The sequence below is a fragment of the Mesitornis unicolor genome, unplaced genomic scaffold (genome assembly GCF_000695765.1).
Source record: "Mesitornis unicolor isolate BGI_N332 unplaced genomic scaffold, ASM69576v1 scaffold26058, whole genome shotgun sequence".
Taxonomy (NCBI): Eukaryota; Metazoa; Chordata; class Aves; order Mesitornithiformes; family Mesitornithidae; genus Mesitornis; species Mesitornis unicolor.
The window spans coordinates 53,153-76,347 of NW_010201557.1; the positions used below are offsets into that span (position 1 = coordinate 53,153).

Below are 23,195 nucleotides of genomic sequence, written 5' to 3' on the forward strand. Positions count from 1 at the left end.
CTCTGTCACCTAAACCAATGTTATACAGATGTACACTGTTATCTTTCACCTGTCAAAACACATTTCATTTATTACTGATTTTACCTCCTTTACATCTCTGCCCTGAAATCTAGAAGTACACGGTACTTACTGTCAGTGGCTAAAAACCTGGGTAGCAGACTGTACACTGTACGTGTTTTATCACTGTGTCGTCTCTTATTTTTGACCAGAAGCATTCATCCTATAGGAGGGAACCACGTGTGTCCACAAGAGGTCATTCCAAGTCCAGTAGTCAAAGGTCATGATAAAAGGCAAGATCTTTCCTGTGAGGACACCACTGGGAAGCCCATGTTTGGTTTGGGATGTCAGGTCATTAATGGGAGAAGATGTGGCTGCAGGGCAGCTTACTGCATATGTCTACAGATCTGAGAATTATCCATTTTTTTTACATTCAAAAGACAACATCTTTCTCTGATAGAGAGCTGAGCTTTTTTAACATGATGATCATCCTCCTGGGCTGATACCATAAGAAAGCAAACATAAAGCATTACTTTAACAAGCAAAACAAAGTGTGCTGGCACAATTTGTCACTGAGTTTGCTTTGTTTGCGCTGTTTGTGTTACTTGCTGCAGAGATGAGCAGTTGAGTGTTTTTACTCATTATTCCCTGTGCCTACACACCCCAGACCAGCTGAAGCTGACACAAAGTCAGTTGCTCTTTAATGCCATTCTGCCTGAGTCAGGCTATTGTAAAGCTACAGTGGCAGTTTCGACATGTACTGTTGGCCAACATCCTTAAGAGACATTACACCAGCATTTCCCCCTGTGCTTACACAGGACACTGACAAAACTAGCTGATGATCCATCTATGGCTTTACATTGACTGGAAATCCCATATGGTTGTTATTTTTGCTTTCAAGCTATTGAAAGTGCTATTCCACAAGATCTGCAAGGTCCACAACAGCACAGAACAGACAGCATGGTGCAACCAAGGCAGCTGCTCCATACTCATGACTGCCCCCTTTGTGCAATGAGCTGCCCATTTAAGCTCATCCAAACTGCACCCAGAATGAGGTGGTCAGCTGGCCAGCTCACATCCCATTTCAGCCCATTGCAACTGTGCACTGAATACAACACTGTTTGTGCAGAAAAAAAATGAAACAGAACACGGGCATATCTTCAACCCAGATCAAGATGTGTCTCCTAAGAAAATGCACATTAAAAATATTAGAAGATACCTACAATTGCTCTGATGATAACAAATGTAAATAAATACATGAAGCTGAAGGTAAAGCTCTTCTGAAGCCCAAAAAACTGATTTTTAACTGTTTACTTGATTTTATAATGGTTGAAGAAATCACTACAGCTGACTTTTCATGCCCTGAAGTGATGGTCTTCACCATTAAAGAGGGGGGAACATGGAATAAATGAAAGATGTACATAAGCTAGGATGCAGCTAATAAGCATTTAATAGGCTGACTAAAAGTCATGTACAAAATGGTTCAACTGTGTAAAGATCAGTTGTGTTACAGTCCCAAGGCAGAAAAACATTTACTGAAGTAGCATCTTCAACCTGAAATTATACTATGGTCTGAGATACACTAATAGAGAAAGAAATTAGGATTACTAAACACTGGGAGTACAGTGAAAAACACTTCCCTTTTCTCACTTCTATTTCTTTGTGCATTTGCCAGCACACCCAATAACTGGGTTCCCTGCCACCCTTCTATGTTTCCCTCACTGGCTAACAGTGGAGACAAAAGAAAAAACTTGAATTACAAAGCTGGCTGAAGTGGTGAAAAACAAAAGTATCACCTGATGGATACCAGTCCAGTTTCACTGACTTCCAAATAAATACTAAAGCGTGAAACTCACTATAGCTGTCCTGTTTCGAAAGACATTACAAATTCTTAACCCACCTCCTTGTCACGCTGTTTAGTACTCTTGCTTTCCAGAAGAAATAAAATGTCAATTCAATGTATGTGTTCTCCACTGAAGAGTACAACTCTTACTTACATATGAGCAAGCAGAACCATAAAGTACTTGTTGTACAAATTTTCATTAATTTTCAGAAATACTGTAAAAAATAATAAAAAAATCCCCAAAACCTAAAAAAACCCACATGCATGTGGTGCCACCTGCACTGTTTGAATTTACCACATCTGCTTGTATTAGCAAAAGAGAAACAAAGGAAATCAAAATCCATGTAAGCAAAAATCAAATACAGTGTTCTAAGAGTGTGACCAGCATTTAGAGTCAGAAGTTTAAATTCAGCTGTCCCTTACAAATAACCTTGTTTAAATGAAGGCAAAGCATTTCCTACCTTTTTTTTAAGAATCTCTTTCACCTGAGAATTATTCTTTGAGCTTTTTGAAAAGAGGTGTTGAGACCTGACAACCTTTCAAGAGTTGAGCACAGCATCACTCGACCACATGACAAAGCATCACCTTTCCTATGTTACAAAGACTGTCTTTATTTGCATGTGTACCAATACATATTTTTGATTCATTCGCTAGTCACAGACTCATGATGCTCCGTCTCTGTAGATGAGTCACTGATGTCGCTCATGGAACAGTCTTTTACTGTGAACTCCCTGCAGGGTAAATTATATCACATAAAGGAAAGGGAAGAATGGTGCCTGTCTGTGAAGAGAGGTAGACCTGAGGATTTTGCAAATGTTTTTCCCAAAATGTATTCCAAACACTTTTAAAAACTGTTTTTGGAAACAAAGCTGCAGAGAAATATTAGAGGACTGCATGACAAGAACAACAATCTTCAAAAAAAGTCACTGGCATTAGCTGAGCAGCATGTTGCTAGCACAGACATAGAGGATAAATTCTGCATTTCAAAACATCAGTTCCTCTTAGAAAATGAAACATGTTTAATTAATTGTTGTTTAATCTATACCAGATATGTAACTAGTTCACAGAAAAGAACAATGAATATTGGCACAGGTCATAGATCGTCTTCAGAGGTCCACTTGTTTTAGCAGTGCATATGGACATCTCTATAATTAATTTTTAAAAAGCATTTCATCATGTCTGTTTTGCCTAACAATAAACTGTAGACACCTGGCCACCTTTTGAATTTGTCTCTTTTTTTCCAGAAAAATATCTACAAATTACAAAACTGTGAGACCTCCACAGACAAGTCCCAACAGAATGAGCACTGAATCCAACAAGGAATCCAACTGCTGATATGTTACTACTGGCTATGTCAAAAAAACACACTCTGCAATTTCTGTACTCACAAAATGAGTTTACAAAGTAACCTTGACTGAGCTAAGAGAAGGAGGCCAAATATACTGAGAACACAGTATGAGAGCACTGGATTTCGGTTTCCCATTGGTTACACCATAATTTCCCTAAGTAGTTAGTTAAGTACTCACACACCCTGCTCCCTACCAACTCAGCATTCCCGCTTGGTTTACCTTTTCAGGGACTCACTCCAGAACATGTATTTTACCATATTTCGTTATCTAGTGTGAGCTCTGTCTGTACAATACTGATTATTTTATGCCAAAAAGACAAACCACCGATACGACTGTACTATTTTGCCTGTCTCGCAATGTTTGAATTTACTAAACCTGACAGATGGTTAGACTTTATTACTGGCAAAATATTTCAAGTGTGATAGCAGCAACTGATCCAGTTTCCTGAGGCTGTTCATTTTAAAGCTTATCACCACAGGGCTGAAGCTCAAGGACTGCAGACATGTTCAGATCAAGCTTAGCATGTCCTGAGACAGGAGGACAGAGCTACCCTCTTATTCTGGTTTTGGTTTAGGTCATGTTTATTTCTAAAGGTCATTGCAATAAAAATATCAAGAATCTTCATCAAAGGTTTACATCCTATGGGAGGTTCATGACCTTGCCCTAAGTCACAGCAAACAGCACTACTAGTGAACAAATAAAATGTTCAGTTGAACCTCTGCTGCCAGGTATGTTTATGTGCATTAGAAAGTATGACATCTTGAGCCATCATGTATGTTTTACTTCCAAACTTGGCTTTGCTGTTTCATATTAAAAATCAACATTGATCCACGTACACTGCAGGATAAGTTTTCTTTCCCTGACTGTGGATACTTGTTATGTCAACGAAGGAAACTTCCTCTCCACAGGTTTTACTTGAAACACTGGCTTGATCTAAAAAAACCCAGCGTCCTAATGAGCAGCTTGGTGAGATTTGCTGCCAAATTATGTATTTGACTCATTTTTTTTGGCAATGCTGAATTGCTCATTTTTCTCTTGGTGCCCTCAGGAACAAACCAGATGCTCAGTGAGCTAACGGACCACTGATGAGGGGAAAAGATCTAGTGCCCCAGAATCCATCAACTCTATGTGCTAGGGTGTTCATAAATATGGTTTTGACCACATATCACAATAAATAAATCATGTGCATACACATCTATCCTGAATAATTTGATGCAATTCAGTGTGCAGACGTGCTTTTTACAAAGTTGGTGTGCACAAGTTCCTGTTCACCCAATTCTTCTCCCTAGTCTAAATGAAATACATATAAACTCTCTGTAGTACTCTGCATACTCTTCTGGAAGTTTCACAAACAGCTGGTGAAAACTGGATCTTCAAGAAAATCTTTTTCATCAGTAGAAATAGTGGAGAGATTGCAGTAATGACAAAAGCCAAGGTTTTCCAGTTGTGCCATCCCAAGCCAGTTGAGAGCTGTGCCTAAGCAACAGCTTGTATCAGTGGAAAAATGACATGCTTCATTTTTTTATCACTGCAGAAGGGACTTTAGAATAGTATCAGAAAAGAACAGAAAGCATTAATTTTCAGCTCCTTGCAGCCAACATCCTGAATGTTTTTTTTCTTGAAAGTACATGTTTTGCTTTCTCTAATACTAAACTGACAGAGCTGAAAGCAAATTAATAATGCAATAGTCAGCATACAGACTAAATGACGTAATTTTAGACTCTTATCCAAATACGACGTTAGCTTACCTGGGGATTTTTAAATAAAGCGTATTTTTCTCTCTTTTCCAAAAACAGAATCTTATTCTCAGTGTCTCGAGTCCAGTCTGACAACACTTCAACAACATTTTCATGGTCTTCAAAAAACCTTTCTGGAGAGACAGAAAAGGTAATGTAAGACACTCAAAACTCTCTCTCTCCTCTCCTGAGGCTGCAGAAATTCCTGTGTAAGAATGTAATCATTCATTATCTGATGTTCGCCCAGAGCTGAACAGCCCAGCACTCTTTTCAACTGCACAGAAGGGAGCAAAACCACGTGAAAACAGCATCATGTTGAAGGGCAGATCAGGAAGATGCCTTATGCAGCTGTGGCATGCTCCTGGATTCCTCCTGCTTCTCTGTGCTGTTGCTCAAAGACTGCAAAGGATGGAAACAGTGACCCACTCAGGTAGACGGTTACACTCATGTCTCTCAACAGCTGTTTGCTTTGGATTTTTAAGGTTTGCAGTATGATTGGAGGCTTTATATATTCACTTCAACTACTAAATTGAAAAAAAAAAAGTAAAACCTCATTTCCTTGAATTTTTACTTATTGGAACAAACGAAAAATTGCTTTTTGTCAGCAGGAAGAATTCTATGCATTGAAAATAAAATGTTTTGTTTCAAGCAACTGTATCTAAAAACACAAATAGCAAAACAGAGGAAATAGAAAGACATCTCTGTAGTTAAAAACATCATCAGAGATGAGGGAGTTCTCTCCCTTCCCGAGCTGATCTAAACCCAGATCCTCCACCCAGGAAAGCCACAAGGCATGCTGAGGTTAGGTAACTCCGATCTCTTCTTCCGTGGTTTCACTTGTATAAAGTAGCTGAACAGTCACATAAACACCCTTCGGAAGGAAAAAGAATTGAGCACAAATTGGCAGGTAATTTTGGAAGGACCCAAACTGCATTTTTCTGAATTTCTACAAATTCAGTATTGAAGCAGGGAATTCACTCAGCCTCAATTGTCAGTATGATTTTGGCAGTTCCTGGAAACAGCTGTACTCCCATTACAGTGGTCTCTGGTGCTTGCATCTCCCTGTGGCCGAGACTGGCCTAGTTAAGAGGAGATAACAGAGCATACACTCTGTAGACTTAAACACTTCATGTTACTTTTGACAAAGATTCACTATGTCCCATGAAAACCAAGCTTTGTGAAGTAATTAAATTCACAGCTTCAGGGCCAGTCACGCATGTACACATGTACGCTGTAACTTTTAACAACACAAGTAATATAACACTTCTCATTCAGCAACTGATACTTCTGCCATGCACTGGAAATATAAAGCACTATATAAAACCCAAGTAATGGTCTGAAGGGTAAACAGCATCTTATAGTTCAGGATAGCCATAAAACAATTCTCAGGTTATAACACTAGTTATTTAACAGTAATTTTTGCCATATACACTTTTGTTTGTTCATCTCCAGTACCAGGCTTTTCTTGTATAAAATGTATGATCTTACCATCCTCAGGATGGCCTTTTTTATAATTATTGTTACCAAAAAAAATTTCTTAAATCTAGATGTATATTATAAGGCAATATTCTTTACTGCAAAATACATGCTAGTATGTACAGCCCAGTGTTATATCACCATCTCACTACTGACATTATTTGTGATATTTAACATGCAATTGATCTAAAACTGTAGTTTATTTCATTTGCAATGACTGTCTTTCAAAATAACAGTATATATATATATACACACACGATACTCTGACAAAGATCTTCTGGTATAAATCTAGCTTGGACTTTCAGTTCAGCCTGAAATATTTGTTGCTCTGATTTGCTTCTTAAAGTAAAGGTATTTTTATTCTCTTGAATACTAAAGTGGAAACCAGGCAGAAAGGGAAAAAGCAGTGAAGCCTGTCTTCTAAGCAAGCTGATAGCAATAAAGCTATCTAGAGCTGCCAAGAATAAGAACAGTTCACATTGTTTTGATTTTGAACAAAATTAACTGCATGTTGCTGTGCACTGGAAGCAAAAGAAAGAATCTGTACCACTCCATCCATATCAAAATTGCCTTCTGCAAACAAAGTCTCCATTCCCAGTTGATTTGGACCTGGTGATAGACCTCTGCATCAGGAGATCAGACTTTTCTTTTTTTTCCTGTACAATTACTGATTTATTTTCTCTTCTACTCTTCTTCTGTCCTGGCTTTTAATTAGTTTTTATTCATTATGAGAGTAATTCCTTACTATACCAATACCCTAAAACCTAACCCAAAGGACCTAGCATTTGTTGGGACAAAAGTAACAAGTAATTTCAACTTACCAAAAAAAAAAAAAAAGTCTAACCACTAACACCAATGTTTGTAGCATACGATCTCTGTGATACCTTCAGTTTTAATTGTGTGATGGGGCTTGATTGTTCAAATCCAGATTATAAAGAAACACAAGTACATTCCTTTTCATGATTATGGAGATTCAGAAAATAATCTGTTTATATGCTGTCATCCTAACACCCAGAAATGTTTGTCCAAATCACACTAGACCAGAGGGAGCAATTTTCCAAGACAAGAAAGCACTCTAAAATTATTCAAAGTGACATTTCACTTCTTCCACTTAAATTTGAGAAGAAACTTCTTCTCAGTGAGGGTAACAGAGCACTGGAACAGGCTGCCCAGAGAGGTTGTGGAGTCTCCTTCTCTGGAGACATTCAAAACCCGCCTGGACGCCTTCCTGTGCAACCTCATCTAGGTGTTCCTGCTCCGGCAGGGGGATTGGACTAGATGATCTTTTGAGGTCCCTTCCATTCCCTAACGTTCTGTGATTCTGTTCTGTGATTTGTGACATTTCTAGGGTCTAATGACATTTCCAGTCTTTCCTTAGTTAAGATAAGCAGGTACAAAAGAATGCAGCAACGTTGCTTCATGTATCATCTGAAAGGAGTAGAAAGAACAGATTGGCAGTTACTGTCTCTGCCATTCTTACAAGCAGATGAGTATCTCCTTGCTCACAAGCAGTCAATCTCTTCCCAGCTATTTATATATTTCTTTGTTTTAGTTCAGTGGGATGATTATTGCTAGTCCTCTTTTAAAGTGCAATATTGATATTTAACTCTCTTTATGGATTTTTACTTCTCTGCTCAGAGTCTGTAAACTGAGAAGTTTAAAGGCTGTTTGCCAATTTCCCATTTCTCTAGGTCAAACACGACCCTGGAAGAAAATTGTGGCAGTTTTCCTTTCCCTTTTGAAATGAATAACTTTGCAGCTTAGACAATAAAAAGATTCTGAAATAACTCACAATTAGAGAATACTTCATTCTTAATCAGTGCTTGAAGCCACTTAGAATCAAAAAACTCAGTAAGCTGCACCAAACACCACATAAGTTTTGCACAGCTGTATCCAGGGACCTAAAGGCAAGCTTAGTTACTTTCTAAATCATAAGGTAGCACCAGCAGGTAAGCTGCAGCCCCATCAGAGCATAATACCCTGTTCACAACTACACTTAAGAAAATGACTATAACAAGTGAAAAGCATGAGAAATGACTGAAACACTTCACAAGTCTTGTTTAATTACAACATCTGTTTGGCCAGTACGTAGCAGCCTGTGGATGACAGCACTTCAGCATTGCATCCCCTCTTCAAAGGGTAGAGTTGAGTACTGTCACTGAGTTGGGTCTGTCACTGCCTTGACAAAGGTAGCGAGATTCACATGGCTCCTTCATTTTGTGTAAAACAGAATAATGGAAATGGCGGTGGGCAAGGAACCTTCTGCAGCTCACAGCACGGACAAATGGAAGACCCACATCTACAGCAAGAATGGCTCAAGGGTGTTCCTGCAGCACCCCCTGGCTTAGAGACTGTGATGTTCCAAAACCAGTGGATACACAGGCAGGAGAAATGTTATTAATTATCTTTTCAAGACTACCAGTAGCATAGGATGCACTATATCTATTTGCTATATGCTCTGTTACTACATCACTTACCGATTTGCAGCTCTGGGTACACCTCATACAGACACCAGTCGACGTTGCAGTCACAATGGGTTTTCTCAAAGAGATTGTCTAAAACATCCCGTGTCACCTGACGCTCATCCACCATTAGTGACTTTGTGCTGTTATCGTACATGTGCACCTTGACAACAAGCTGAGTACAGAGTCACAGAAGAGTCAGTTAATTTCAGCAGCAAGTATAAGGCTAGTCTGAATCTGCTAACACAGATAAGAAAGATTAAGGCTGAAGGTTATTATCTATTCAAAGGCACCCTGTCCCACAGTGAGCTGAAGGAGTAAAACAGCTTGGAAGCTTTCGCATTATATTGCCAGCAAAATAAAGACCTTTTCTCAGAAAGGGAAATTGAACCTTGTCCTGTGCGTTGACTTCAGGAAAGGTGAAATTGCTATGGAGAAAAAGCAGAAGTTAATCTCTTCTCTAAATCTACTAGATGTGCAATTCAGGAAAATGCTTGAGAGGGAAACCAAGTACAAAAGGACAGAGTGTCCTTAATACAAACTAGAAATGCAGAAAGTTTAGTTTTAAATGAGAAAAAGAATCAGAGAGTCTTTCCATGCCAACAGACTAACCTTAAATCAGATTGTACTAAGATGGGCAGTAGTCCAACACCCATCAATAAGCAAACAGATGAGTTACTTATATTGATCAAATTAACCTAAGACACTCATTATTTCTTCATATTGTGAAGTACTCATTAAACAAGAAATTGCAGATTTTTTCAGAGAAGAGCAATGCAAGAAGATGCTGAAGTACACAAACTGTGATAAAGAACTGCAAATACATTATATGCTCTATTAGTACTGAAAAAAGAAGAAAAATTGTCTACAAGATCTGTACATGGAAACCAGAACTAAACTAAAGGAGGGGGAAAAAAAAAAGAAGACTCCTCAAAATAAACGTGTCCTCCCAAAGGAGAATTGCTAACATTGCAAGAAAAGAGGGCGACCAATGAACAGTCATAAGCTTAGTTATAGCGTTTTCTAAAGACAACACTGGTGAAGTCCTCCCAGCATATTATCTCAGAAGTAGCATTTGTACATGAATGTAAAGTGTTTTGTGGGAACCATCTCTAGTCTGGACAACTCCAAATTTATTGGAAGCTTCAGTTCTTCTTGGAAGCCTTGGAGGCTCTAATCTCTAACACTTTCCATCTCCTGTTTGGCCAAGACTTAAAGATCATGACTATTTTTTCTTCCCATCCATTTTTCAGAGTTACTGAACATCTGCAGCTTCTGTTGAGTTCAGCTGGAACACCAGCTTAGGATGAGTGGGCATAATTAGATGACACACTGCAGCACTGTGCGGACACTGGCTGGAAGCTTTCTAATCTGTTGGTCTAAAATAAATTCTATTATCCTTGTACATTACTACACTGCTGTGAAAAGATTTAGCAAGAAGACCCTCATTAATTTAATGGGGATTAGCTAAATCCACATCCACTACAGAAGAAAAGTTTAATACTTTTAGAATCAGCACAGCACAAGTAAGTAACATTTTTAGGTAGATTCCACTTTCTCTAAAACTATCGGAACAACGGGCTTTGCCCCAACATTGGGAAAAAAACCAACAAAGAGGCAGAGCCTTTCAAGTCCTCTTAGAGGTAGCATTCTCCCCGAGACTTCTCTTCAGGTGGATGACAAGACAGATCCACAGAATATCTTTAGGTGTCTCAAGTTACAGACAAAATATTAAAAAATCTAGCTATTTTAGTAAGAACTTTATTATTAAGAAGAATTGTAAGAGACACTTAACTGGTAGCTCTTATGGTAGCATTTCAGTATTTTAAGGCTCACCTTTTTAACTTTGGCTTCCTTCAGTTTCTCCAATGCAAGTTTAATCTTGTCAGCTTTAGCCTGTGCCTCTCGTTCTTCCTGAAAACACAAAAAACACTTGGTACACTTCTTGTTAAGTAAGGCCAGAAATTTATGTTTACTGGAAAAGATTTGTGTTTTGTTATTTATATCCAGAACATAAGGCCTGTCATGGGAAACTTCATAGCTACAGGGAATCTCCAGCTTTCCTTGAGCTAATATCTTTCAGTCAAAACTTTGATTTATAAGTCCAATGCTCCATTTTGTTGCGCAGTCATACAGCTCTTATATGATCTGTTCCTCAAATGAAAAACCAAACTCTTCCATGTTTCCATATGGGTTACAGCTTATACAAAAGAGAAGACGAAGGAAGATTTAGCCTCAATGAAACAGCACTATGGAGGCAGTCTCTTGGAAGAAAGGTCTCCTCTCAGTAAAGTGAGGTGAACTAGTTTTTAGGATCTTACAGAAAACTTGGCTTGCAATTATACCACTTAAAATTTTACACTTTCTGTTAAGTACATTAATTGATCTTTTTCACTTGCCATATATAAGTTCTTACTGCACACATACTTGCTGAGAGGAACATTTCCTTAAATTGAGTATCATGGCTTTTATTCTAGTAATAGACCTATTCATATGAACACAGACACAGTTAGACCGACCACTCAAGTTTATTTCAACTTTTGCTGAATCACAGTAAGATTCCTAAAAATCTCAGTATCATCCGGCTCTTCTTTTACAAAGCAGCTGTATCAATATCATGCCTCTCTTAATACTGGTGAGGCCTGTGATCCAAGAAGACTCTCAATACCCAGCTGCTGAGAGGTTTAGGTACACGTACCAGATGCCAGTGCCTACTATTGCCTCTGTGATTGCTGTACAGATTGTGACCATTTCTTTTTGCCATCTATCTTCCCCAGTAGCCTCCCCCAGTCACCATACAGAGTTGAAAAAGTACATTTTGGACAGCAAGTAACTGTGGTTTCTGGTGGTGTCTTGGACTGGAGGGCTTGGTTTCTTTCCAACTTTAAATCCCTGCTCCTCCTATTGAAAACTGTCTTGTCTTTGCTTTCTTGCCTCTTTGCTGATCTTCACTGTCCCTTTTGCTCCCTCTCACTTTTGCAGTTTCCTTTGTTTCAAAGGGGTAGGATTTTATGCTATGGTACGCACAGGTACACCCAGCTTCCAGTCAATGACAGTGGGAGAAGGTTCCTGCCCTGCTCCCACACAAGATTTTACTCTGTGTTACCTTCAGCCTCCATTTTCTACCTTAAAGTTGTAATTTTAGTGGTTTTTAGTCTAAGAAAAACCCAGGATGGCTGTGACATGTGGGAGCTGCACTTGAAAGAAGGCCTAACCAAGCATTGCCACCACTACACAGATATCACAGAATCATAGGGGAAAAAAAAAAAAAGCTAAGAACATTATCTTATTCATCCTGGATATTAGCATCCTTTAGGATGTCAAAAATACAAAGTGAAGTGTACAACCTGAAAGAGATGGCTTCAAGCACATTTGCTGCTGTCCAATTCTTCAGTAAATACCAGGAAATCAGTTTTAAAAAGTCTGGTATTTTTTTCTCCACGTATATGAAAATCCGCATTGCTACAGCTCAGAGATGCTTACCTTTGAGAAACCAAAACCAGCTTCTGTAGTTGTACAGAAGCTGTTGGACAAAAGTGACTTTCACAGTAAGGCTGACTGTTCTACAGAAGGAGGAGCAAGCAGCCTCTCACACTATGGCCCTCCCCTTACCATTTCAAAACATCTCTTCAGGAGGCAGGAAAAGCATCTTAACTGAAGTGGTTGAGTGTGGTGCGGGCCAGCTTCCACTGAAAGTTTAGGCAGGTGTTAACACGGGATGCAGAGTTCACACACTGCACAAATCTGTGCAACAGAGCTCTCACCTGAGAGCCTTCATGTGTTTGTCTGTCTTAATGTAGAAAAAGAAAATTATGCAAAGTAAATAAGCTATCAGGTGCAAAATTCTAGCATTGTTTAAGAAATGCTTTGACAGGCTAAAAGATTTGCTTTCCCCTCTATAATATCACCACGGTTTCTGGATCTTCAAACAGAAGCACATAAAAGTCATCCACACAATGTAATAGAAAATGTAGAAGTCTTGTTTAGCTTAAGGACAGTTTTAAAAAGAAACATCACAGTTGAAGAAAACTTATGAGACAGCTCTATGCTTCCCTGAAAGAAAGGCTGTACTTTAATTTTGGCAAACTTAAAGGTTAAAGAATAAAGTCTTAGTATCACAGGTGTACTGGGAAAAATTAACACTATTATTTGACTACAGACAACCAGAAGTCTTAAACAAAACGTCAGCCTTGATTGGCTCAAGACTCACTTACCAAGAATCCTGGCTGTCAGGAACATGGATTTTGATGAAACAAAAACACATTACATTTAAAGCTGCATTTCATTCTACTGAGCAGAAATGTCATGTCAAAGCAAGTACTAACCAAGACAATAAATACTCATTTGAAATCAGTTCTTTCCACATTAATTTTAAATGGTTATTACCTCCATCATTCACATTGCAACCACAGGCAATTTTGTGGACAGTAAGCCACACAATGGGTATGTCATTTGAATACAACCCATATCAGAAAATGAGGCAAAGGCTGCAGGAGAAAGCAGAACCAGTGCCTTAATAAGGAAATCAACTACTGCAGACAGATTTCTTAGAAATGCCTTTAACCCCTGTTCCCATCCTTCTCCGCCCTCTTCCTGTATCTGGAAAGAGACCAGAAAACACTGCTAGAGATTTAACTCAGCACACAGTCTCAGAGAAACACTTTAATTGAGGGAGACAGAAGCGACTTCCACATACATTTTTGCATTTAAAATTCCAGTTGTGTTAGCAAGTATGTCCTCTTTTCACTGTGAAATCTTGTTTGGCTCTCAGGTAATGCAGGATACCAGCTAACAGAGAATTAGCTCAGTACAAGACTCAAGGGAAAGAGCTGTGCAGCACTGTTGATTTCAGTGAGTTTTAGATCACAGCACCATAAAAGCCCTGGCTGGAAGAGACGTCTGGAGGTCCATAGTCTGGCTCCCTCCCAAAAGCAGGACTGTCACCAACACTAGATCAGCTCAGCCATGATTTCACCTGGCAGAGTTTGGAAAACTTCCAAAGAGAATGTGTGATCTTATTGGATCACCTGCTCCAGTGCTACACCACGGCCTGAAATGGAAAAGGCTTTCCTAATGACCTGTCCAGAACTACAAAGTTACAACTTGTAGCTGTTGCAACCTAACACTATCATAGAAGAATTTGACTCCATCAGCTTTGTAGCCTAAAAATACCTGAAGGGTAGCTGTCATTAGACCACTTCCCAGCCGCCTCTGTCAGACTAAGCAAGCCCAGCTTCCTCAGCCTGTCCTTGCTGGCCCCTGACCATGCCATGCCCCTGGCCATCCCAGTAGCTCTCTGCTGGACACTCTCCAGTGTCTCCACATCCAGAATGTGGAGCAGTCTTCCAGGTGTGGCCTCACCAGTGCCAAGGGAAAGGTATAACAATTCCCTCAGTCTGCTGGCCATGCTCCTCCCAACACAGGGCACTTCCCCATACTGACATGGCCTCGCAGTCACGGTTCTTATTCAACATGGCATCCACTAGGATGCCATCTCCTTTTCAGCAGGGCTGGTGCTCAGCCCGTTGCCTCCAAACTGTACAAACATATGGGGTTATTCCACCCCAGCACAGGACATTGTACCTTGCTGGGTTTCTGAGGGTTTTGCTGACCCAATCCTCACATTTCTCAAGGTCCCCCTGCACTGAAATTCTGCCATTCATCTTGTCAGTCAGTGTCCTTAATTAAAAGCATCTTTAGCACATCTGCAGATGATGTTTTTAATGTCATCACTCAGGTCACAGATTAAAAAGTTAACAGACACAAGCCCCAGTGTGGATCCCACTTGTTACCAGCCAGCAAACCATTGATTACTACTCCTTGAGTCTGGCAGTTTGGGCAATCTCACCTAACCAGCTGCCCTTCCAGATTGTACTTCCTCAGCTTCCAAACCAGACCATTTATAAGCTTGGTACTTCCTTAAAGGTCCCAAGTCTAAATCAAGATGGGGATGTGTTTGTAGGACAATGGATAGAACTTCTCTTGATACAGTCTCATCTACATCAGTTATACCAGTTAAAGACTTCAGCTTCTGAAGCTGTCTAGCTGCTGTTTTTGCAAATGCTGATATTCCTTTAAGAAAGGAAGTTAACTATTAACTTTGAGATACAGAAAAATGGTGAAGTTCTTCCCAGCTTTACAACTTTCACTCTTCAAAGAGCACTGAAAGATCCTATGCACCAAATGAAACTTTATCCAGTGAATCACTTTTTGTATAATCAGAGAGGTCCTCTTCCTAACAAATTTTCTGTTCATTTTGCTAAATATGTTTGTCGTGTGATGCTAAACACAGAGGCAGCAGTGATATGAAGGTGATTCATATTCAGTTTGTGTGGACTTTTAAACTGCAATGAATTGCCCATGGTTTTAAGTAAAACTGACTAGTACAGTTCTATATGGGCTGACAGAGCACTTTTCACATTCCCTAAAGTCTTTCCATTCCCTAAATGTAAACATCTTCTCTCTGTCATAGTTACTATACATATGAATACTGAAAAGAGATGCTTTTAGATCCTTCATGATTTCACATTCATGGTTTTCGGGCTGCATCGCTCTTCTAATGCATGTACTCTCCCCACAGGGTTGTGAAAGGGCAGAATTCTTACATTATCTCCCTCTCCACGACTTGATGTCAAAGAAATGAAACAAAGAAACACTTCTACTAGAAATGTTAGATTCCAGTTGTTAAAACAGATCTGCAAGAAACAGAAACACAGAGGAGGTTGTGGTAAGTCTGAAATTTTAGCGTACAGGTAAGCCAACTGTTTATAAAGTAAGAGCATTTGTCCATATTGCAGATGATCTTCATTACTTCCCTTCAGACAAGACCAAGAAAAGCAGAGTGATTCTGTGTTGAGGTTAGAAGTGGTACTTCTTGGGCTCAGCCTTGCATCCAGTCTTCCAGCAAATTTTGAGTTTTACAATAACTGAACAGCTTTTCCTATTGCAAGAAATCATTCTGGCCAGGGATGGATCTGTTTAACATCCACAGAACCCTCTCATGTGTACCAATAGCACAGACTGCAATGAACAAAACCAGTGACATCTTCACAAAATGGTGGGATCTTTGGCCGTGCTTTGCACTGGTGCCAAAGCCAAGTTCTCTATAAGAATGTATTCACTGATCAGTGCTTATTGAAAAAATTAAGATACAAGTTTTCCATTACAGTAAACCATTTGCAATGATTTATGCCTGTCTTGGGCTATCAAAATGATGACTAGAAAGATGAAGGAATGGGCAATAGGGTCAAGGAACAGGCAGAAATTGCTGAGCCCACAATAACAAAAAACTCTCAGTCCATAGTTCATTCATGTCTCATCATTGCAAAACCTTCCCAGAATGTTTCTACCTGGGACATACACTGTTGTTCCAATGCCAAATACCACTTGCAGAATTACAAGAACTATTGATCACTTAGAACAAGGTTCCACTCAGGCTTACCTGGGTGAGTGGCTCAGGAGGAGGTGGTGGTGGTGGCGGTGGAAGGTCTAAGTCACGGTCTGGAGGTGGAGGGGGCAAGTCATCCCCAAACCATCCAGTAATAGTAACATAGGGACTTGATTTACAATAAATGTCACTATCCAAGCCTGTTGAAGGCTGAGTGACCGTACTCTGCTGGTTGCCAGAAGTAGTTTTTTGGGCTTGTAAAGTTCTCTGTTCAACATCATTTATGTCTGCTACAAGATCAGCCATTAAAGCATCCAGGTCTTTGTCCTCTAGGGCACTTAGGGATTCTGTAAAGAAAATCACAAAATGTGTCAGAGTGAGTGCAATGAAAAACACTACGTTTCCAGTACAGTGGAGAATTGCAAAAGGCATGAATACTGTAAGATATAAGGGTTACGGGAAAGGAAAGAGCATTTTAAATGGGTTCAAGAAAACAAACATATTTTAGGAATAGCCATTAATCTGGTCACACTGAGATTCAGAATACAAAGAATTCTATGAATACAAATCAAACAGGACAGGAAGTTCCACTTTCAGTGATACAGTCTCAGGCTCTTACAATGTTAGGAAACCTGGCTCTCATCCAGCAAGGTTTCTGGGCACATGCTTAGGGATATGGGTACAAGAAATTTCATTAGCTCCCATAAGGCTATTTACTTATCTCAAGTTAAGTACATACATAAATGCTTAGCAAGTTTTGGTATAGCATACAACAAACTGTGTAACTGAGGCCTAGATCAATAGTATCTTCATATATTACCACTATTCTACAACTTTAAAATTAACATGAAGGAGAATAAGAGAGTTCTAAGGTGCAAGAAATTGTATGGTACCATTTGTAGCACCTCAGTAATCGCACGATCAACATCTGTGACATACTTCTTGTAATACGCAGTTCCTATACTGGAACTTCATATGCAATTTCTTCTGTGGTTGTTTTAACTAGCCATGGTAGAAAAGATCCTGTGGAATAACATCCTTCAGGATGACTTTGCTTTCTAGAAGAGAAGTTTACTCTGCTTCACCTGTTATACTAAAAGAGCACTTTTATAAGCTTTTCTTTTCAGTGGGAAAGTTGGCTTATGATAGTCTCTATTTACATAGCTCTACTCACTTTGCTGGTAGAGGAACTAAGTAGTTTAATAGTAAACTGATTCTGGGACAAAAACAGAGGTTGAAACCAACTCAAGCAAATGCAAACAACCAGTCCACAGTAAAAAGAAAAATAAAAACACAAACAAAACCCAAGAGAGGGTTCTCTTTTTAAACCTGGATAAATTCCCTCATTTGGTTTGCCACACAGCCTCAACAAGCAGTTGTACACGGAAAAGTGACAGTGAAAACCAGAATGAGAGTAAGCAATGTAAAGTGGAAGCAGCTGAAGCTGACACTTCCACTGTACAAAAATGCTCATGCAGCTCTGACCTCACACTGAGGAACTTTGCCTATTAAGTTAAATCTTTAAAAATTAAAATTTGTCTATTTTAACTTAAATCTTTTTAAAAGGTTGCATTTTAGAAAGTAATTTTGGGAACTTCTCATTTTTGTTTTCCTCTACACTCAGATAGTTCAAAAAGTCTGACTCCTATTTAAGACCAAACAACGATCCTTTAAAAAAGAATTTGCCCCCTTTGAAGTTTCCTAAATTGAGACACACAAACATACCTCCTCCTCCAGCAAAAAAAGTTGGGCTGGTTTGGTTTGAGTTTTTTTGATCAAGGGTATTTGAAGTTTTTCTTCTCATTTGTTGCTGTGAGGTATTTTTAAATAAGCATAAAAAGCATGAAAGAATCCATTCAGCTACTTACCATTTAAATCTTTAAAACCAACTGTAAAGCTGAATTCATTGTTGGACACTTTGGGCGATGGCGGTTGTACAGTCTCCACTCCTAAACTCTGTTAAAGTAGAAGCAGCAAACAGGCGTTTTATGACATAATTGCTATTACAGACATTAACATTTGTACATCAACTACCTGAATTTGTCTGATGAAATCAATTATTTAAGGAACAGACTGACACACTAGTTCCTGAGATTATGCCTAGACTGGTAAACTAAATAGGGCCAGGACAAGGGTTCAAGCACCATTTTGCAATCATGCCAAGTGTTTAATGCTTTGCATGTTTCCCAATACAATGCTGATCCATGCCAACTGCAACTCTTCTCAGGCAAGACATGGGCTTGGTGTGGGGAGCAATGGAGGATAGGGCTGTTTCTAACAGAGACAGTGGATAAAGCCAGAGTGATTTCTAAGCTTTTGTGGGTTTTTTGAAGGGGGGTGTTGAAAGTGTTTAGTTGCATACACATTTGAGCTACTGGGTGCCATTTGCTCCCAGAGTGCTTTATTCACCAACATAAATGTAACCTAGCTGTTGTTTTCTCATGCTGTTAGGAAAAAACAAAACAAACAACAAACCCCAAAACTCAAACACAACAAACAACAAAACATGCTGCTGTTCGCAATGTAAACTGCAAATCTGTATCATGAAATAGAAAATTCCTAGTCTGTGGCTTGTTTAGGAAGCAGGCAGGGAACCAGTGCTTCACAAGTTAGGAAAAGTGCATACAGTAGAGACAGAAAAAGATAATTCTCCCTTCTGCAGTGAGGAAGGTTATAGCTATAATAAGCAAACACTGTAAACAAGACTAGAAGGAACTGCAAGGGTCTGCCTTGACCATGCACCTGTTCTAAGGCAGGTCAGTTATACCTGGCTCATAGCTGAAAAATGCACACCTAACCTGATCTAAAAAGCTTCCTATTAAGACAAATTCCATAACACCTCTGGCAACCTGTTCCACGCCTTCACTATCAAATTCATTAATCCTGCCATCAAACCTTTTGTGTGATTCTCAACCTAAACTTCCTCTGCTGCAGCTAAAGACCATTCCCTGTTTTCCTGCTCTCCATGAACACGAGGAACCACTTCTTTCTGCTCAGATGCTGCCTTTGGTGTATTTTAAGATTTTTATCAGTCTCCTCTTCTCTAGACTAAACAACCCCCATGCAATCTTTTCTCACAGGTCATGTTTCTTTTCCCCTCACAAATTCTGATTGCTTTCCTTTGGATTTTCTCCAGTTGACCCTCCCTCTCCTCTAAATGCAGTGCTAACATTGGACACAGTTTCTCTCTTGAGCTCTTACCAATGCTAAGCAGAACGGAAGGTTTACTTCATACATCCTACAAGCTACACCCTTGTTTATACATCCTTGGGAGATGTTTGTCTACTGGTGCTCATCCTCAATTTGTACCAGAGACATTTACATTTCTTAGAGTTGCCTGAAGCTGACAGTCATTTTCCATTAAAATTAATGCAAGTGTTTTTCTTGGCAACTCTTTTCACCTATTTCCCACCCAGAACAGGTTTTTTTTCTGAAGTTATAAAGAGCTGGAAATCACAGCAGTGATAACTTTAAGCACTGTTTCTGTGTTAATACTCTCTCTCATAAAAATAGGCATGGTATAAATAGGAGAAGAGGAAGAAATTAAGCACATGAGAGAGTTTTACAGTGCTGGGTGGGGGGGGAAGAGGACACAAAATGTATTGATGAAACAGACTGTAAGAGCATAAAGGAGACAGTTTCATTACTAATCTAGCTAGAAGTCAGCAACTCATAATGGCCATAACAGTGCAGAAAAAGAAAAAGAAACCACATGCAAAGGGCAATTAAAGAGAAAACAATCAAAATGCTAAAAAAGAAGTTCAAAATTACGTATGTAGAAATAGCATAAAAGCCCAATTCTGAATTTGCATTTATTTTTCAGCCTTCTTATGCAATATGAAGGCATTTCCGTTTGCTTCTACCATTTACACTTACTTTAGGAACAGAAAAACAGATTGGTGAAAAAGGGTGAAAAACTATGTACAGTCTCATCTGGGAAATTCAGAGTCCTAAGGAACTGACAGATGCAAGTCTGTTAACTGAAAGTCTTCAGGCTTTCAGACAAGCCTGTCTCCTTCCATACAATGCTGAGGTAAGAGGTGATGACAGCACTTTAGAAAAGTCAGTCTCCATCTTAGGAACGTGCCCAATCCCATCCAGTACTGTACTGATGAGTGGAGAGACAAGGAAGTCACTCTTTTACTCTTTTCCCATCATCTGCAGTGGTAACAGTGCTGTCCCCAATCCAAGGAGGCAAAATTCACCCTAAGCAGTATTTGGTAATTTTCAAGGCATAATAATGAAATAAAATTACCCTTAAAGCACACTTTATATACATATATACATATATATACACACACACAAACACACACACACACACACACACATACATATATATATATATAAAATATGAATGGTTATAAAAAGCCCTTAAAAAGCGCAAAGGCTACCAAAGGGCAAAGTACTGTGACTTGACAGCTAAGAATGTCATGTGAAACCTTGGCTTGCACACAGCTGAAGCACAATTCCTGTTCTGTGACTCAGAAATATTGGTATTTAATTTGGCAAGCACTGGGATTCACCAAGAGAAAAGACCCCTCAAAACAGAGGCTGTAAGCAATCAAACTCACACAGAATCCAAGATGACAGCTTGTGTTTTCAAGCATACATTTATTAAAATACAACAAATTTATTTACTTTGTGAGGTGTTTTTAGAAATAAAAATTCTTCTTTCATTAGGTTTTGCAGGGTGTATTCCATGACTATAGGTTTAGAAATAGGCTTGTGCTGTTTTACAGTTTCCTCTCAAGAGTGTATTCTGCACTGGCAATGATGTCTCTAAAAGTTATTAAAGGTCACCCTAGCTTAGTATTCTGCCACACTTAAATGTTACTCTTATGCATATATTCAAAACGTTGCTTTCATTCCGAAAGTTTACGTTTGACACTCAGACTACAACCCATTTACCTATGTATGCAAAGCATTCATACCTGAAACTTGTGACTCAAACTCTTCCCAGTTTGACAGAATCTTTCTGTTTCTTGGGACGAAGTCCAGAGGAATTTAAACTGTGCTGGGTTTTTTTTTGGAGAAAGTGTCTTTCATAAGCACTTAGCTCTCTTTAACAATGTAGCCTGCACTGATGTTACCTTCTTCTTCTTTCAAAGGTCAATCAGAGAAATTTAGTTGAAGGTTTTTCAAAATAATGTATCTGTATTTGAGTGGAGGTACATGAAAAATGAAGAAAATTTGCCTCTTTTCTCTAACACATAATAGCTATTTTTCTAATCTTGATGGAAAAAAAGAATTATTTACCTGGGTCAGCATGTCCATCTCCCCAAGCAAATTGCTGAACATTTCATCTATATCATCACATGTTTGCTCCATCTGCAAGAACAAAAATCCACAGACAAGGAATCATCGTAAGTTCATTTCAAAGCCAGCAATAGTAAAAAATATTCTTTTCTATTGTGTTCCAAATTAACTTTAAAACAACTGTTCATGACTTGCAAAAACCTCCATCTGTAGTTTAGAAATAACTACTAACAGATCAGAATCTCAGTCCTGTATATGCTTAAACACACACTAAGGCTCTACACTCATTAGGAGTCCCAACAACCTCCTTTATTATTTTATTTTCATAGGAAGTCACTAGCTAATAAACCATGGTTGTATCTTAAACATCAAAGAAATGTAGCTAGTAAGATGGAAAAAATGTTTTGAGGTTGAGAAATTTCTGAACGCTTCATCTTGAAAGCTTTCTTTCTTTGGCATAGATGACTAATACAACAGGAGTTTATTAGGTGTTATCTAGTACAGGACCTGGTTATGGTTAGGTACATGACTTAACTTTTTATCTCAATATTTCTCCTTGTTTTCTCTCATATACTAGTGCACTGAGAGAGCTCCAGTCTTACCTAACCTCAAGACATCTGAAGGAGAGCATCAAGACAACAAAAACAGGTACATGTTGCATGACAGTAAATGGCAGCTCTTGTTGCAAGAGGAGGGTGTAAGGAGAGCACCACACACTGGTGGTGCTGAGACACTGAGGAGGTACAGCTTCTGTAATAATCCTCTTTCTCATAAATTTGTTCCCTTGCAGGGAGAGAAGTAATGTAAAAGGGTGTCCAACATGGACCACTGCCAGAGACGAGAATTATAAACATCATTTTCTTATGGGGCCCAAGCCTGCTAGGGATTGAGAACTCTGGTACTGATGACACAAAACTAGGGTCAAACTTTAAATTTATAAGTAGTCCTATAGGTTCACTGGGTTGGTGTGCACCTGTACTGGGTTTAAGTGGCAAGGTTTTGGTAATGGGGTCTACAGGGGAGGCTTCTGTAACAAAACACCAGGAGCTACCCTCATGTCAGAGACAGTAGTTCCAGCTGGCTCCAAGATGGAGTTGGTGCTGGCCAGAGCTGAGTCCATCAGCAACACTGGTGGGACCTCCAAGACAACATACTTAAGAAAGGGTAAAAAGTGCTGCACAGCAGCTCTAAGTGAGGAGGGAGAAAATGGGAGAGAAATATCCCTGCAGTCAGTGAAGAAGGAGGGGGAGGAGGTGCTCTAGGTGCAAGAGCAGAGATTCCCCTGCAAGCCCATGGTTGATGCAGGTTGTTCCCCTGCAGCCAGTGGCAGCCAATAGAGAACCATGGCAGAGCAGATATTCACAGTGCAGTCCATGGAGGACCCCATGTCGCAGCAGCTGGAAATGCCCTGAGGGAAGCTGCAGCCCGTGGTGTGTCCATGCTGGAGCAGTCTCCTAGCAGGTAGTGGAGCCTGTGGAGAGGAGCCCACACGGAGCAGGTTTTGTGGCAGGACCTGTGACCCTGTAGGGTACCCACACTGGAGCAGTCTGGTCCTGAAGGACTGCACCCCATGGAAAGGGCCCACCCTGGAGCAACTCCTGAAGAACTGCAGCCTGCGGGAAAGTCCCACCTTGGAGAAGTTTGTGAAGAACCCTCCTCTATGGGAGGGCCTCCACACTGGAGCAGGGA

At 39.6% G+C, this 23,195-nt stretch overlaps 1 protein-coding gene across 1 annotated transcript in view; it reads right to left on the bottom strand.

Annotated features, from left to right (window-relative positions):
* The window catches only part of APBB1IP (amyloid beta (A4) precursor protein-binding, family B, member 1 interacting protein), a 46,368-nt gene extending 24,788 nt beyond the window's left edge, over positions 1 to 21,580 (bottom strand). Inside the window, exons 1-6 of the mRNA XM_010190143.1 lie at positions 21,507 to 21,580; positions 18,119 to 18,206; positions 16,305 to 16,597; positions 10,700 to 10,777; positions 8,879 to 9,038; positions 4,938 to 5,059 (exon numbers count right to left, since the gene is read on the bottom strand). Of these exons, the coding sequence (XP_010188445.1) occupies positions 4,938 to 5,059; positions 8,879 to 9,038; positions 10,700 to 10,777; positions 16,305 to 16,597; positions 18,119 to 18,206; positions 21,507 to 21,578 (813 nt within the window). The 5' untranslated portion in view covers positions 21,579 to 21,580. The remainder of the gene's footprint in view (positions 1 to 4,937; positions 5,060 to 8,878; positions 9,039 to 10,699; positions 10,778 to 16,304; positions 16,598 to 18,118; positions 18,207 to 21,506) is intronic.
* Between the last annotated feature and the right edge of the window lie 1,615 nt (positions 21,581 to 23,195).